The sequence below is a fragment of the Panthera uncia genome, chromosome F2 (genome assembly GCF_023721935.1).
Source record: "Panthera uncia isolate 11264 chromosome F2, Puncia_PCG_1.0, whole genome shotgun sequence".
Classification (NCBI taxonomy): Eukaryota; Metazoa; Chordata; class Mammalia; order Carnivora; family Felidae; genus Panthera; species Panthera uncia.
This window is the reverse complement of record NC_064812.1, coordinates 72,120,621-72,136,934: the sequence shown is the minus strand read 5'-3', so window position 1 is coordinate 72,136,934 and position 16,314 is coordinate 72,120,621. Positions and strand designations below refer to the sequence as shown.

Sequence of the window (16,314 nt, the reverse complement as noted above, 5' to 3'; positions counted from 1 at the left end):
ACCAGCTGCCTACACAATGCCAATAGCATCACGTGGGGCTCTTGCAACACGCCTAAGTTTTGAAGTTTAATGGTCTGCCTCTAATCTGCTCCAGCAACATTCTTTTTAAAAATACATAGCAGTGTGTGTGCTCCCAAATTTGAATATTAAATGAGTAAAAATACAATTAATTTAAGTTCGAAACGGAGATACTATGTGATGTTGGCACAGTGAGTCAACATAAAGGGAAAGAACAGGTGGTAATACACCATAATAACACTTGGGGAGATGCCGCTGAAATTCTCTCAATGCCCAAATGTGCATTCGAGGCAGGCATGTTCGCTTTGCTGGCAATTCTTGCAAAGTGGGGGAGAAAAGCTGCCACATAGCAGCAGGGCAGTGGCCTGGCTGCTGCAATACGCTCCCTTTTGTAAGCACAGTGTCTGATATCATTCATTTGACCCTCTCTCTGCTTGTGCCTGGGATGGGCTTGCATCCACTGGGCCTTACCAAACCATACTTTGTAGCAAACTCTTCAGCCTCCCTATCTTTAATAAGCAAGATCAGCTTTTACCAGGAGAGGAAAAGCTATGCTGAACCCCTGTTAAGTCAAAGGAGCATAGAGCCTGGGGACAAGCCATTTGAGTGACCCACGCTGCTCCCCATACCTTGATTTGGTAATGGTGCTCAACTTCTTAAATATCAACTTAAAATTTTTTTTAATGCTTATTTTTGAGAGCAAGAGAGACAGAGACAGTGAGAGTGAGGCAGAGAGAGAGAAAGAGAGAGAGAGAGAGAGACCAGGGGAGGGGTAGAGAGAGAGGGAGACACAGAATCCAAAGCAGGCTCCAGGCTCCGAGCTGTCAGCACAGAGCCTGATGTGGGGCTTGAACCCACGAACCGTGAGATCATGACTTGAGCTGAAGTCAGACGCTTTACCGACTGAGCCACCCAGCCACCCCTTAACTTTTTTTTTTTAATAAGATAAAAAGATGGGTATTTTTAATAAGGTATTTTCCAAAACAATCTTGGCATAGCTTTTCAACACCTGGATTCTGATTATGAAATTGCTTTCAAATATCCAATGAGTTATACAGGCCAACTACTATGTAATTTTAGCCTTTACTTTTTATTTATTTATTTTTTAAAAAAATTTTTTAATGTTTATTTATTTTTGAGACAGAGAGAGACAGAGCATGAACGGAGGAGGGTCAGAGAGAGGGAGACACAGAATCCGAAACAGGCTCCAGGCTCTGAGCTGTCAGCACAGAGCCTGACGCGGGGCTCGAACTCACGGACCGAGAGATCGTGACCTGAGCCGAAGTCGGCCGCTTAACCGACCAAGCCACCCAGGCGCCCCCAGCCTTTATTTGTAAAACAAATTCTTCCCCCAAACCCCGAATATTTCTGCTAAGAGAGAACCTAAAGGTGGACTCATTACAAGTTACTTATTACACGGCAAAGAAAACGCAAAAGAGAAAGTGGAAAAAGTATACGTGTCATCACACGTATACAATTATAAATCCTCAAATGTTACATCATAGCTGTGGGTCTATCCACATTAGAAAGGCTCAACCCCTGGGGGCGCCTGGGTGGCTCAGTCGGTTAAGCGGCCGACTTTGGCTCAGGCCACGATCTCACGGTCCGTGAGTTCGAGCCCCACGTCAGGCTCTGTGCTGACAGCTCAGAGCCTGGAGCTTCCTTCAGATTCTGTGTCTCCCTCTCTCTGACCCTCCCCCGTTCATGCTCTGTCTCTCTCTGTCTCAAAAATAAACGTAAAAAAAAAAGAAAGGCTTAGCCCCGATTTGAATGGGAGAATGGGAGTAATTTTCCTTTTTAACATGACAGTTGAGAATAGAGAAGCTCATATTCTTTGGGCCTGTGAATGCTTTATATGGTCACACAAAAAGAATGTGGAATATTATCTTAATGTTCCCCTCTTGCTATAATAAAAATAAACGGCCTTATTATAATAGAATTAGTGGGAACAACCTGCAGCATTATATTTGCTGCCTTGAGGAACGACCCGATTTTCATCACATGAGCATTATTCTTTTCCACGGGAAACACGGGTATAGGCATTGACTTTTCACGGTGATAACGTGAAGGCCCAATCGTGGGCTAGGGATGGTCTTTGTACACTTCCCCCTTTGAAACCACTGGTCTTCAAATCACACGAGCTCTTGAGTTCCTTTAGTGAATGTGGGAAACAATTAGGAAAAAGTATCTGGGGTCAGGGAGGGAGATAAGAGGAGTCAGACGAGTGATGCACAGATGGAATAAAAAAGCACATACATGCCTTGGAACAGCACCACCCCCCGCCCCCCCCAACTTAGTTGCTGAGTCTTGGGTAGAGGGAGGGCTGGGTCTTCAGGAGGGAATCACGTGTGTCCTCTGATGAATGAGACTTCCTGCAATCACTTTCTGAATGTCTCCTCTGGGAAATTTCATCTCACCAAGCAAAAGAGTTTATAGTATTGGAGCCTGGTACCTAGCTAAGAATACACACAGGGGTGATCGGAGCGGAGACAGGGGTACATCCCGTTGTGTGGCATCAGGGATGGCGCTGGGAGGCATTATGGTTACAAAATCCAGGCAGGAATGGGGTTGGGATTCCTGGTCTCATGTGCACTTAGTTCCTCGTTCAGCAACGCTCGACTGAGTGGCGTTGGACAGTGAATGTCCAGCATCAACTGGGAACCATACCTCGGCTTTGGGAGGGTGGGAGCGAATTTATCTGTGATAGGCTAGAAATCAGCTCTAAAACCCCCAAACAACTATATTAGGGGTTCAGCAGAATCACAGAATACATCGACCACCCTCTCAATAGTGAGATGGATGTTTTAAATGAGTGCACAATGTTGCAGTGGGGTGTTTTCTGTCTTGGAAGATGAGTCTTGCAAGATGGTGGCCCACACTGTAGGCCTGTGCCTTCCTGTGAAATCACCTCTGGGCTGGAAATCTTGGAAAGGACATAAGAAAATATATGGATATTTCCGACTATAAAAGGTAGCTTTGACTGACAGAAAAGAAGGCTTCGGGAGAACTGGAAGGGCAGGTTCTATGCTCCTTAGCAACTGGTTCTACCATCACCACCATAACTGACTGTAGAGAATGATAAGTTCTAGTCACAGTAATTATATGCACCAGCCAAGTAGTCTTAGATGAACCATTCAGCAGAACGAGGGACTCTGTTTTGTTCTCTGCCAGACCTCCGGTGTCCAGAACAGTGCCTCAGGGCACATAGTAAATGCTCAGTGAACACTTGTTAAATGAATACATGAATGAATTGAACTATCTGGCTCTATTTCATGATCTACAAAATTGAGATGAAAGTGTCTGTGAGCACTCAGCAGAACCAATGAGACAAATCATGTGAAAGTTTTCTGAGAAGAGTAAGAAACTATATACATTTAGATGTTGACCCATACTCACAAGATACAGGTGCTTCTAGATGTATAGAGCTTTGAGATTTTCTGTTGCTTACACACTTCCCTGGACCTGATGAGGAAAGGTGAAGGTCTCTACCAAGAGTCAAATGTGAGATTAATACACCATTATTAGTACCTTTCCGTATTCTGCAACAGCTGAAGGTGCATCCATGTAATTGTTTCAATGACTGTAATTTAATGATAATGCTTGTCTATTTTTTTTTCCTTTTTGACAATGAAATTCGAGATGGTGGCCATGGCAATCTACTCCATGGTTTAGAAATATGGGATCAGTATTGCTTCTTCGTTGAGGTGGGCTACATCTGCATACTGAGCTCTTAGCTCTCTCTGTGATTCCCATCATCCTTAAGACCTTCTGGGCTACTTATGCTGTGGCTGAGATGCTCCACATGGCCCTCCCTAAGCATGGTCCTCACATCGTGGCAATCCACACCAGAAGAATATGACCAGGCATCTGGTCTCATTTAACACAGCCTAAAAATACGAGTATACGTGGGATTGAATAACAGGCTCTGGTGGTCTTTAGGGAATGGCTAAGGTTCGTTTGGCAAAGAGCAAAGAGGGTTTTGATGACCAAAGGGTACATAATAAGTGCTCGAGAGAGGTGTATACAGTTTTCAAAATACTTTCAGTATTTTTTTTTTTTTTTTAGTCTTTATGATCACATTGGCAACGTTAAGGAATGATGTAATCCTGGCTGGGACATGTAAAAGTCCTTCCAATAGTAACTACAGTATATAAACTTCGAAACAAAGGAAACTAACATGCTATTTACGAAAGAGTAGTAAAGGAGTATAAACTTATGTGAAAGTCTCTTGAAGTCCGGTTCGGACAGGGCGCATTCTCAGCCTTAATTCTGGTATCGGAAAACTTCACCCACAGTCCTCCGAAGCCGTTTTTTTTTTTTTTTTTTTTTTTAAGAGTGCATACTCTTTCTTAAACCACGTTGATTCCCACCAGCCCACTTTGCATTCTTTCTTACCTGTTTTTGCTCTTCTCCTAAACCATCCCACATTGAAGCCACAATTTTAGAGACTTCACCAAAGGTAGCATTTGGATTTTGGCCCTTGATGGCAGCCTGAGTATCACGAAAGAACAATGCATATGCAGACACAGGCTTCTGAGGCTCATTGGGGTCCTTCTTCTTCTTCTTTTTTGGGGTTTTTGGCTTTTTCCCCATGTCAGATGCAGGTCGCTTCTCTCCACCATTGATCTGAAATAAAAAATCAAATCAGAATTACAGAGGAACTAAGAAAATTTGGCAACATATCATATTGATCTCCTTGGTGGCTTACACGGATATACTTGTCACGCAAACACAGACATTCCTCAGGGGCACCTGGGTTTGTCGCTGTTGTTGTTTTTTGGATAAAACTACCTTCATATTTCCTGCAGTTGCCATATTTATCCTTCTTGCAGCCTAATTTACATACCTTTCAAATAGCATTATTGATTCTTTTTCTACTATTGTTATACCATTAAATATCATCCCTTACCCGTCAACTTCTCATTTTTCCCATTCAGGAAGCTGAATGAGAAGCAGCATTGTAACTCTGACGGCAGTGGATTCCTCTTGTAGTGACCCTATTGTATGATCCATCTAACTTGTGTTCTTTGGGGCAGTTTAGCCTTTTCTTCCTAATTATGATTTTAAAACCATGGTGGGTGACGTGTCCAATAATAAAGTTGAAGGACGTTTGATGCTGCACTTAGGTCTATAGAAGGCTAGCAATGCTCATGGTTTAGAGACTGGCATCATCTAGACAGATCAGTGCTGTCCAGTGGAACTTTCTGTAATAAGGATAAAGTTCTATAGTATGCATTATTCAAAAGGGTAGCTACTTGCCATATGTAACTAATGAGCACTTGAAATGTGGCTGGAATAAATAAGGAGCAAAATTTAAAGTTTTATTTCATTTTGAATGCTTGAAACTTAGTTACATGTGGACAGCGTCTATCATATTGGACAGTGCATCTCTGGAGACCTTCTAGATTCTAGATCTTTCTAGAACAGCTCTACACTCAGTTTCAAAATTGGTTCTATTTTCTTCCTTGTCCTCCAGTATGGATATCTGGGTGATTTCAATTGTTATTCTCATGCAGGTGGGAAAAGACACCCTGAATGGTTTTAAGGTATCTGCATTTGAATAGCATCTTTGACATTAGCTAATTATATGTGGTGTGACTTCACCTCAATAGAATGGGAGATTGTGGCTAAGATTTCTCTCTGGCCCTAAAATTCTACGAATCTCCATGAATATCAAATAGTGCTGCCTCCGTTGGGATCCTCTGCTCAGGCACCCCCCCTCCCCCAACATAAAGGCACATGTGCGCTCTCTCTGGATAATGCTGCCATCATCACATGAGGTACACTGCACCTTCCCCTTCTGCTGTTGTTGCTTCTTTCCTCTCTGCAAACATATGCACAAGCAATACGTATCTTATCCAGACAAATCGCTAGGCAGGGGAGTTCATGTAAAATAACTACCAGCAGTGGAGAGCAAGCGTGATGTCCAGTGGATATGACGCCAGAGGATCTAGACTTATTCCCTCCTTTGCTATTTTTGCCTGTGTAATCTTGAGCAAATTATATATTTCTCTGGGCCTCCATTTTCTCTACTGCAAACCAGCTGCGGTGCCATTTTGTGGTTACTGAGATGGTATATATTTATATTTGCTTAAAACTCTTAAGATGTTAATTATGGCAGGCACTTAAAAAAATTCACTGAATGAACGGAAAGAAATTTGTGATGCCACACTGTCATCGTTTAAAAGATCTGCTCCGAGAACTGGAGGGAGACAGGAAAAAAAGCTACATGAATTCTTTGCCTTGTTTTTAGTGAGAAAGATAACTAAAAGCTTGTCATTTTGAAATTGTCTACTGAAGGAGATCAAACACCCCTGCGGGGACAGGATGCTTTGAACCCGGCGAACGAAGGTAGATTAACGCCAGAAGATATCTTCCCCAGGATGGATCTGAGAGGTGATCGTGTGAAATTGTTGGTCCCCACGTAAATCTGCGAGAGGTCTAGCATGTTAAGACTGAGTTGACCCTGGGCAAACTGGTGTTAGTTATAGACTAAAAATGTGGGCAAACATGACCTAGAACGGTGGCTCTCCAATACGGCTGTCCATTAGAATTGTCCAGAAACTTCTAAATAATATTCGATGCCCAGGCTTTACTGTACACTAATGAAGCAGAATGCTTATGAGTAGGAGACACTGGCCTCAGACACACCCTCAACTGTAGTGTTCTCACTGGTATTTAATTGCTTGAGAGACAAAGCAAACAAAAAGTCACCTTTCTCTTTGCTCCTATGGGATACACATGGCCGTATCTTTCTTTCCTCTCTTCACAACTAAACTCCACGTGGTTGTCCGGGCTGGGTATACACAGCCTCTGCAACTCATTTCGGTGTGCCTTCCGCATCACTTTGCTCGCAGTTCAGGTCACCGAGGGCCACTATGCCTTCCTGATGTCTTTTGCTGGAAACTGTCTTCTCTCATGAGTTTGTACTTAGGTAATCTCCTAAGCACACAGTTTCCATTACCTTTTGTTGGTGGACAACTGTCAAACTCATGTTTCCCCTGAATTTTGAACACACTGACATGACTGCTAGTTGACATTCCTATTTGCAAGCCTTTTTTTACTTTTTATGTATTTTTATTTTTTAATTCTATTTTTGTTATTTTAGTGTTTATATTTATTTTTGAGGAGAAAGAGAGCATGAATGGGGGAGGGGCAGAGAGAGAGGGAGACACAGAATCCGAAGCAGGCTCCAGGCTCCGAGCTGTCAGCACAGAGCCCGACGCGGGGCTGGAACCCACAAACCGTGAGATCGTGACCTGAGCTGAAGTCGGGCGCTCAACTGACTGAGCCACCCAGGAGCTTCTCTACGTGCAAGTCTTAAAGTATCTCAAACTCAGTCAAGTTCGCGTTATTCACTTGTATAGTTCCGTGCATTTCCTTGAGAACACACATCATACGAAATTATATAATAATTTAAATGTTAGATCTTCTCCCGCCCCAGACTGTAAGCACCATTAGGGCAGGTCCACATGTGATTTTGTTCAGTAGCACTTATCATGGTTCCTAACACATAGTAAGTGCTTAACATTTGTTAGAATAGTAATAAAAATTATAACATAAAATAATAACATAACTTAGAGGAGGAATAAATCAAAGCAGAAGTGGTTTCTGTGATAGGAAATTAAACCATGCTAATTTACTTGAGAGCTTTAGGACAATAAGCACATATGTAGTAAGACAGAAAACAAATAGACTTTTAGAAAATATTTGATACATTAATAGTCATTCCTCTGGGTTATAGACTGCATCTTCATGATTTTCTTCTTTGTATTTTTCATAATATTTTATAAACATGACCATTCTTATATTTGTAATTACAAAATATTCATTAAAAAGAAAAATAGAAAGGAGTTAACCAAAGTCCATAAGGAAGAATATTAAAAAATGGAGGGATCATGATATTGGAGGTCATGTTGCTTCAAGGATTGAAAATATTCAGAAACAGGGAACAAAGTGTAGGAAAATAAATGCTTATCCATATGGAATATTTTTACCTGGGTTCATTTGAAATTTCAGTTAAAAAATTAGTGACGTATTAAAATTTCTATGATTGCAGAGGTTATCAATCTTTCTGGAAAATAGTCAAATGTCAATCACAGAAGTCAATATCCTATGACGCAATGTAAATGTACTTATTAAAAGATTTTCCCAAATTATTTAAATAATTTCCCTCCTCCACTGTCCAAAATTGTCTTCGAACCGCTGAACTTTATGCAACCTTTCCTTTTTAAATTGTTATTTGGACAGTCGGGTGCAAGCCTGATTGATTGACTGATTACCGATTGATATTTATTTAAGTTTATTTATTTATTTTGAGAGAGACACAGAGAGTAGTGGGGAAGGGGCCAAGAGAGAGGGAGAGAGAGAGAATCCTGTGCTGACAGGATGGAGCCTGACGCGGGGCTCGATCTCACAAACTGCGAGATCATGACCTGAGCTAGAATTAAGAGTTGGCTGCTTAACCAACTGAGCCACCTAGGCCAGCCACCTCTGCTATTAAGGAAAACTGGCACCCGAGACGGCCAAGCTAAAGGCTACACACAAAATATTTACGTCTCAGGATTCACTTGTCTTTCCCTCAGTAATTAAAGTAGATCACTAAAACTATATTCTTGGATCATAATATTCTGACCACTTACAGAATTGCCCATATGGAACTGAACTGGGATTTCAGCTATGCCCTGACTTCCATCGCAGGCTGATAGAAGAGGAAAAAGCAAAAACAAACACTATTTATGAAAGGTCTCTATTTTTTTTAAATTTTTTAAAATATTTATTTTTGAGAGAGAGAGAGAGAGAGAGGAACAGAGTGCAAGGCGGTAAGGGGCAGAGAGAGAGGGAGACACAGAATCTGAAGCAGGCTCCAGGCTCTGGGCTGTGAGCACAGAGCCCAATGCGGGGCTCGAACTCACGAACCATGAGATTGTGACCTGAGCTGAAGCCGAACACCTAACGGACTGAGCCACCCAGGCTCCCCAAAAGCTCTCTATTTTTAAAAAATAAAATGTGCTTTGAAGGGAATCAGTGTTCCTTGTATAAAGACTTATTGGGTAAGCACAACATCTTTGTTTTTAGGGTGCAGCATAATGGAATGAAAAGTCCTCATTGTGGTTTGATATCTAATGCATCCGACTACTTGGGCAGTGCTATGTGAGTTTAAGGGTGTCTGCCACATGAACCTCCTGATTATTTATTTTTCATTTTTCTTGTGTTCCTGAGGATACAGAAATGAGCTATTGTTTTAGATTCTGTGTAAGGAACCGGGGATTTGTAAGGCCTACTTTCTGGAGGTAGCTTCATCATGTATTTGAAAAGCACATGATCATTGCTCATATGCAAAGCCTCCTTGAGGAAAAAATCGTTGTTATAATTTGGATCCACTTACGTGCCAGTAACAGATTGCATTTTGAAAGACACCTGGCTTTTTTGACCACCAACTACTTGGGATGAACACGATGATGAATATCATTACGGTGGAAAAATCAGCTAAATGGATTTGTAATAGGTCCCTGAACCTTAATTTTGAGTATTGTCTAGATCCTGAATTCCTACTTAGATGGATGAAAGCTTATAATTTTACATCCTAATTTTCTAAGAGACCCTGACTTCTAAAGTCGAGAGCAGCACTGTCTCATAGAATGTTCTGGAAAGATGGAAATATTCTCTGTGCTGTCGGGAAGGGTGGCCGCTAGCCACATATGGCTCTAGAGCCATACAACTGATAAAGTGTATTTTCTATTTATTTGATTTTAATTAGTTACATTTGAAGGTGCTGTCATGCATGACTAGTGGCGACTGCAATGGACAGTACAGCATTGTGTACCGGGCACTGTTTTAGAGCGCAACATTTCTAAAGTTACTAGGGCTCTAAAATGAGAGCGTTAAATTTACTCCCAACATCATAAGCTCTCGAATAGGGAAGAAACCGTATAATGCAAAAGTATAAACTCCCCGTGATGACAAGCACATTCGAAGTAAGGACCAGGTGCCATTCCTGTGTCCAGCCTTGTTAATTTCTCCCAGCCTTGGTATGGGGTCCTACATGCTGTGGATCACCACACACGTCCACTGCTGTATCTTACAGCACCGGGCAAAGGCTCAGAGTTCCAAGACAAAGGGCATTCGAAACAAATGTAAAAGTTGTATGAAAACCAAAACATGGCTGGGTTGTAATGGCCCTAACTGTAATCCTGATCACCGACAGATTTACTTCACATCCGATTAAGGCACTAATGAATAAATAAATACATACACAAACGCATAAATAAATATTACTCTCACATAAGCTTCACGCAGACGCATGGGCTTCCTGTAACTTACTCGCAGACATAGATTTATTTCTACAATCCCTGGAGGTGTCCTTAGGCTCCTGGTAACCCACTCCTGTCATGTCTTATTGCTTAATTATAGTGATGTATTTAACTTATTTATCACAAGAAAACAATAATTTTTCACTTTAAAAAAGCGTGTGTTAACGGTGTTGCTTAGATAATACTTCTTAAGAATACAGAGTACACGAGTTAAGACTCTCAAGGAAAGAGAATCACTGATATTGAAATGTCCCTGGAGAAGCTAGAAACGTCTATAAGCATATTTAAAATAAACTGCCGCGGTCCCAAAGCCTTTAATGGAGCTGGGAGAGCTGTTTAATGCACACTATCTTGCAGTAATCGCTGGAGTTTAAAATAGATTTTAATCAAGCACCATCTGCATAATAGGCTGAACAAACAACATGGAACTCTACTTATAACTCTTATCATATAAAGTAAATATTATAAAATCTTCGCCATAGAAACAGGACATATCACAGCACTTTTTGTGATGGTGCTGTTGCTGTAAGTGAAAAATTTTGCTACTTAAATTCATTCTCTCTTTTCTCTCTAAACTATGCCGTCCAAAATCCCCTTATGAGAATAAATTCAAATAAGCATGGAAAGTAAGTCATCTGGTTACTCTGAAATCAGCAAGGCTGCAATAATACTTCTTTCATTTTGCAATCAGGTTTATTATTATCATTAATAATAACAGTACATTCAATGACTCAAAACATCAATTATAAAAAAAAGGTTTATGAAATGCTATACTCTTGAAATGATTCACCAGTGTGAATGTGTATCATCGTTTATAAAGCAAATTCATTTTTAAGGATCCCTGATCCTGCCAAACATAGCTGAGTATTGCTTGAGGATGATGAGTTCAGCAAGGGTACTCAGTGGCCTTATGTGAGGATACACAATTTGGGCCACTGTCCAGAAAAAACTACGTGAAAGTGAGGAAGAGAGTTGATTGCAATTATATATACCTATTATATTTATATTTGTCAATTCTGTGGAATTCACATGGTCTTTTCCAAATGTGCCTCTCTGGGGCAATACTTTTCACTTCTTATTCTTTTGGAAAGAGGGTTTCTCCTGCTGTGTGTAGAATGCGCAAGGTGCCTGTGTTCAATCTCACTTTATTTTTACTCCATGAATTAATAAAGTGTGCTCAACGATCTAGGGCGTGAATCGTCTAGGAACATATACCCCTTGAGAATACTTCGTCCTAGTATGATTTAATTACTCAAATGGATTTTAGGAACAACTATTTAGAATTGAGTGCTAACTGGCTATTTGACTGGATTTTGTTATTTTTCCCCAGAACTACTTTGTTAGGCTCAGCCTTCACCAATGGGATACTTTATTTTTGGTAAATAAGGAGTGAATATTTTTTTTCAATGGCTGGGATCTAAGGAATTCTTTAAAAGTATCATACATATTATATTATACCATCTGAAGTGTTGAACAGCTGCATACTAAAGACAGTTCAATGAGGAAAATACGAGACTTTGGAGTCCCAATTTGCTGTCCTATTGCTTGATAATGTGACTTGACATTTGGTTCTAACATCGCTTGATTTCACTTAGCGTTTATAGAAACCTGTCTGCTTATCATTTTTACTTTGTACAGGAATCTTCTTGCCATCAGAACAGTGGTAAATAAAAAGCACTTTTCTAAAGGCTTATTTAATTGTTGCTGTAGTGACTTAGCCTACTTGCTCTGAGGAAAAAACCTCTCTCTGCCCAGCATGGCAAAGTACACGCACTGATGAACTAGCAGATTAGTAAGAAACTCTTAAAAAAGCAAAAAGTAAGTGAAAGCAGGGACCCAAAGGAGTGAGCAGAGTACTGAAGCCAGCTTTTGTCTTCAAGATTGTTGCTGAGCCTGGTAAAATTGAGTCAAAGGTGCAACAGATAGCAGACAAAGCCCATGGCTGACTGAAAGTGAGGTGCTTAACAAGAGGGTTCCTATCAAAGTCAGGACAGAAAATAACTAGACTCTCAGTGCCAGGGTGTGATAAAACAACTTCCCCTACGTGCGCCCTCTCAGAACCTGCAAGGACGATACTGAATGAAGAGTGGAAAATATCTTTTGTGATAATTCATAGAGAGAAACCAGCATTTGTTAAGGACTGATACCCTGAATGCGTTCTACTTGGGTGACCTGGAAAGACTTCAAGCCAGGAGTGGTTCTAGTCATTCCCAGAAGAACCCTCCTGTGGATAAGGTCCGATGGAATCCTCATCAAGTTCTAATGAACATCAGCTTTTATTCTAGAAGCCAAAAAGCAAAAGCAAAACATGGCATCAAAAGCAAGAGCCAGCAGCAGCTATGGATGATAGAAACTGACCTCCAAAGACCTAAGGTGCTGGAATTAGCGAACTGTCAAAGGAACAAAAGGGTGACATATATGGATAAAGAGCCAGCAGCTAAAAAAACAGCCCAACCAGATTTGAGAAAGAACCACATAAAACTAGAAATACAAAATAATTGAACTGAAACCCTTAATAGGTCGTCTTTAATTTCAGATCACATCTAGCTGAAAAGAGAATTATGAAGTGGGAAAATGACATGAATAAATTAGTCAGAATATAAGACAAAGGGGCAAGAAAGTGGAAAAGATGAAAGAAAGTCTAGCGCATAATGTGTTAGAATTCAAGAATGAGAAAGGAGCCAGATGGGACAGAGGCAAATATCTGAAAAACAATAATGGCTGAAAATTCCCCGGGACTGGTTTAAACGGAAATATTAAATTCACGGTAAGTTTAAAGACCCACACACATCACAGTGAAGCTGCCAGATGCCAAAGGCAAGAGAAGATCTTAAAACCAGTCAGAGAATCAAGGCAGATTGCTTTCAAAGAAAAGACAGTGGAGCCGTAGAATTCTCGAAAGCAATCATAAAACTCAGGATGCAATGGAGAAATAGAATATGTTCAATATGATTGAAGAGAGTCACTAGCAACCTAAAATTCCAGACACAGGGAAAGTAGTTTTCAAGGCAATCAGGGTTCCCATATTCCTCGTGAAAGCAAATTAAAAAATTTTTTTAATGTTTATTTTTGAGAGAGAGAGAGAGAGAGCACGCGAGCAAGTAGGGGAGGGACAGAGAAAGAGGGGGACACAGAATCCGAAGCAGGCTCCGGGCTCTGAGTTGTCAGCACAGAGCCCGACGTGGAGCTCGAACTCCCAAACGGTGAGATCATGACCTGAGCCTAAGTCGGGTGCCTAACTGACTGAGCCACCGAGGCGCCCCTCGAGAAAGCAAATTTTAAAGGCATAGGGAAAACGGTATCAGGTGCAAGAAAACACTAAATATGTAGAAATAGCTAAAGGAAAAAAGACTGCGAAAGTGATAAAAATAATGCTTCATGGAGTTTATTGAATGACATCATTCAATTAAATTATGATTGAAACAACAGCAATAACTGTTCTGCTATAAATCTGAAGGGGGGGGTGTTTGGAGTTAATATAAGAGTAAATATATTAATCGATGTTAGAATTTTATGCATTGGTGTGTCAGAGGCAGCTACTAAATGGAGAGAAAGTACAAAATTTCCCATATTACAATGTGAAATTATGGAACTAGTAAAATGAGAACAATCTTAAAGAAGGTAAAAAAGAGAAAAAGGAACATGGAATATGTGGGAGAAATAGGAAGCAACATACTTAAATGGAGAAATAAACCCAAATATTTTAGGGTTTATATCAGTTTATATTGATATAAATAAAGCCAGTTTTATTTATTTATTTATTTTTTTAAATTTTTTTTAACGTTTTATTTATTTTTGAGACAGAGAGAGACAGAGCATGAACGGGGGAGGGGCAGAGAGAGAGGGAGACACAGAATCGGAAGCAGGCTCCAGGCTCCGAGCCATCAGCCCAGAGCCCGACGCGGGGCTCGAACTCGCGGACCGCGAGATCGTGACCTGAGCTGAAGTCGGACGCCCAACGGACTGAGCCACCCAGGCGCCCAAAAGCCAGTTTTATTTAAAAGTAGGGGCACCTGGGTGGCTCAGTCAGTCGAGCCTCTGACTTTTGATCTCAGCTCAGGTCATGATCTCACGGTTTGTAGGATTGTGCCCCGGGTGCCTTGGGCTCCGCAGTGACAGTACAGAGACTCCCTGGGACTCTCTCTCCCTCGCTCTCTGCCCGTCCCCTGCTCGAGCTCTCTCTCTCAAAATAAATAAATAAACTTAAAAAAGGTAAAGAATATCTAACTATATGCCATTTACAAGGGACCCATGTAAAACTTGACGATATTTGAAGTAGAAAAGTCGAAAGTACAAGGATGGAGAAAGATAAACTGTGGTTCTTAGCCCGTAATTTCCCGAAAGGGAAAAGTGTGCTAAAAATATACTTCTAATGCAGATACTTTAAGTGTCTCGCAGTGTCTGTTGTATTACAAGAGCTGGATTACAGGCTTAGAACCACAAGCTCCCCAAGTTTATGTTTCTTTGATGTTTTACTGTACGTGTAGTTTATGACCTCAGGCTGTCAACACAGCCCCAGAGCAGTCGGGACCATGGATAGTGTTTATAAGGTGATAATTTATTTTACTGATGTATTTGCAATATTTCTCTCTGTCACAACAAACTCATTTCATTTAATTGTTCAATTAGATAAGCTGGATTTAATACCTAATTGCTTACGAGAGCTCAAAGTGTGAAGAGGGAAGCTTTAAAAGCTTTTTGTTTTTTCCTGGTATGAGACGAAGTATTCTTTTTTAGTTCTCTTGTTAGAAATGATTTAAGTGATCTTTTTGACTTAATGCTCTTTCACATTTAACGGGAGCTGTTGCGGTACCTTCCATATAAATCCTGCTCATGGATAAAGGAAAAAATGCCAGTTTAATCTTTTGATGAAGAGTGCTTGCACATTTTCATCAGAGGGGTTTCAGGCATTTAATAAATAGAAGTTGAATGAACGGGGAGGAAGGTTTTGAACTGGAGAGAAGGTGAAGAACAGTGTGCAGAGCTGGAATCGGAAGGTAGGTTTTCTTAAGATGGAAAATACACTTAAACCAAATATGAACTTGGGGTGCCTGGGTGGCTCAGTCGGTTAAGCGTCCGACTTCGGCTCAGGTCGTGAGTTCACGGTTCGTGAGTCCGAGCCCCCCATCCGGCTCTGCGCTGACAGTGAGGAGACTGCCTGGGGTTCTCTCTCTCCCTCTCTCTGCCCATCCTCCCCTTGTACACATGTTTTTTCTTTCTCAAAAGAAACAAATACACTTTAAAAAATAAATATGAACTTGACAATATGTGTATAGACAGAGAGCCGTTTTAAGAAATGGCTTCTTAAGAAAAGAAATCCATCCCCAAGCTTTCACCCGTGGCTAATTCAAAAATATACCACTAACCGAGTACCAATTCTACTGTGCAATACTTATACTTCATGATGAGCTGTAAGTTATTTTGAGATGTGGACGTTGAATGACAGGATAGGATGTGCACTGGTAAATTTTCACACCAGCCGGGTGTGAAACGTACAAACTCATGCCTCAGCAAAATTACAAGACACGGACCTTATGGGCCAATAGGAATGGCGGAATCTGTGAATGTTAACTCTATGAATTTCTGGCTTCTACTCAGTCTTCTACTCATATATGCTGAAGAGTGTGGAAAACGATATTGTAAGTCAGAATAATCCTGCATACCACTTACTGTCAGAAGATGCTAATTTTGTACTAATTTCCTGAAATGTCAGCAACGGATACTGATAAAGATATAATCTAGATGCACAAATTGATCTTTACTATAGGAAGAACATTGATTTTCCCCCTCCTCATAATAGAGTACATAGCATTTATGTGTAGGGAATTCACTTGAATTACTCATGCGTCATCCAACATCAAAATCACTGGCCACAAACAGATTCTTGGTGCTCACCTTTAGGCCCAGGTACCCATCAACTGTTAGATACTGCTAGAATAACACAGGTTTTCTTAAGAATATTATTTTGTCCTCTCAAGGACCA

At 40.7% G+C, this 16,314-nt stretch overlaps 1 protein-coding gene across 2 annotated transcripts in view; it reads right to left on the bottom strand.

The window, feature by feature from the left end:
* TOX (thymocyte selection associated high mobility group box) overlaps positions 1–16,314 on the bottom strand; it is a 302,110-nt gene that overhangs the window by 27,307 nt on the left and 258,489 nt on the right. For both annotated transcript variants that reach the window (XM_049633380.1, XM_049633379.1), the window contains one exon: positions 4,414–4,644. In XM_049633380.1, the coding sequence (XP_049489337.1) occupies positions 4,414–4,644 (231 nt within the window). The remainder of the gene's footprint in view (positions 1–4,413; positions 4,645–16,314) is intronic.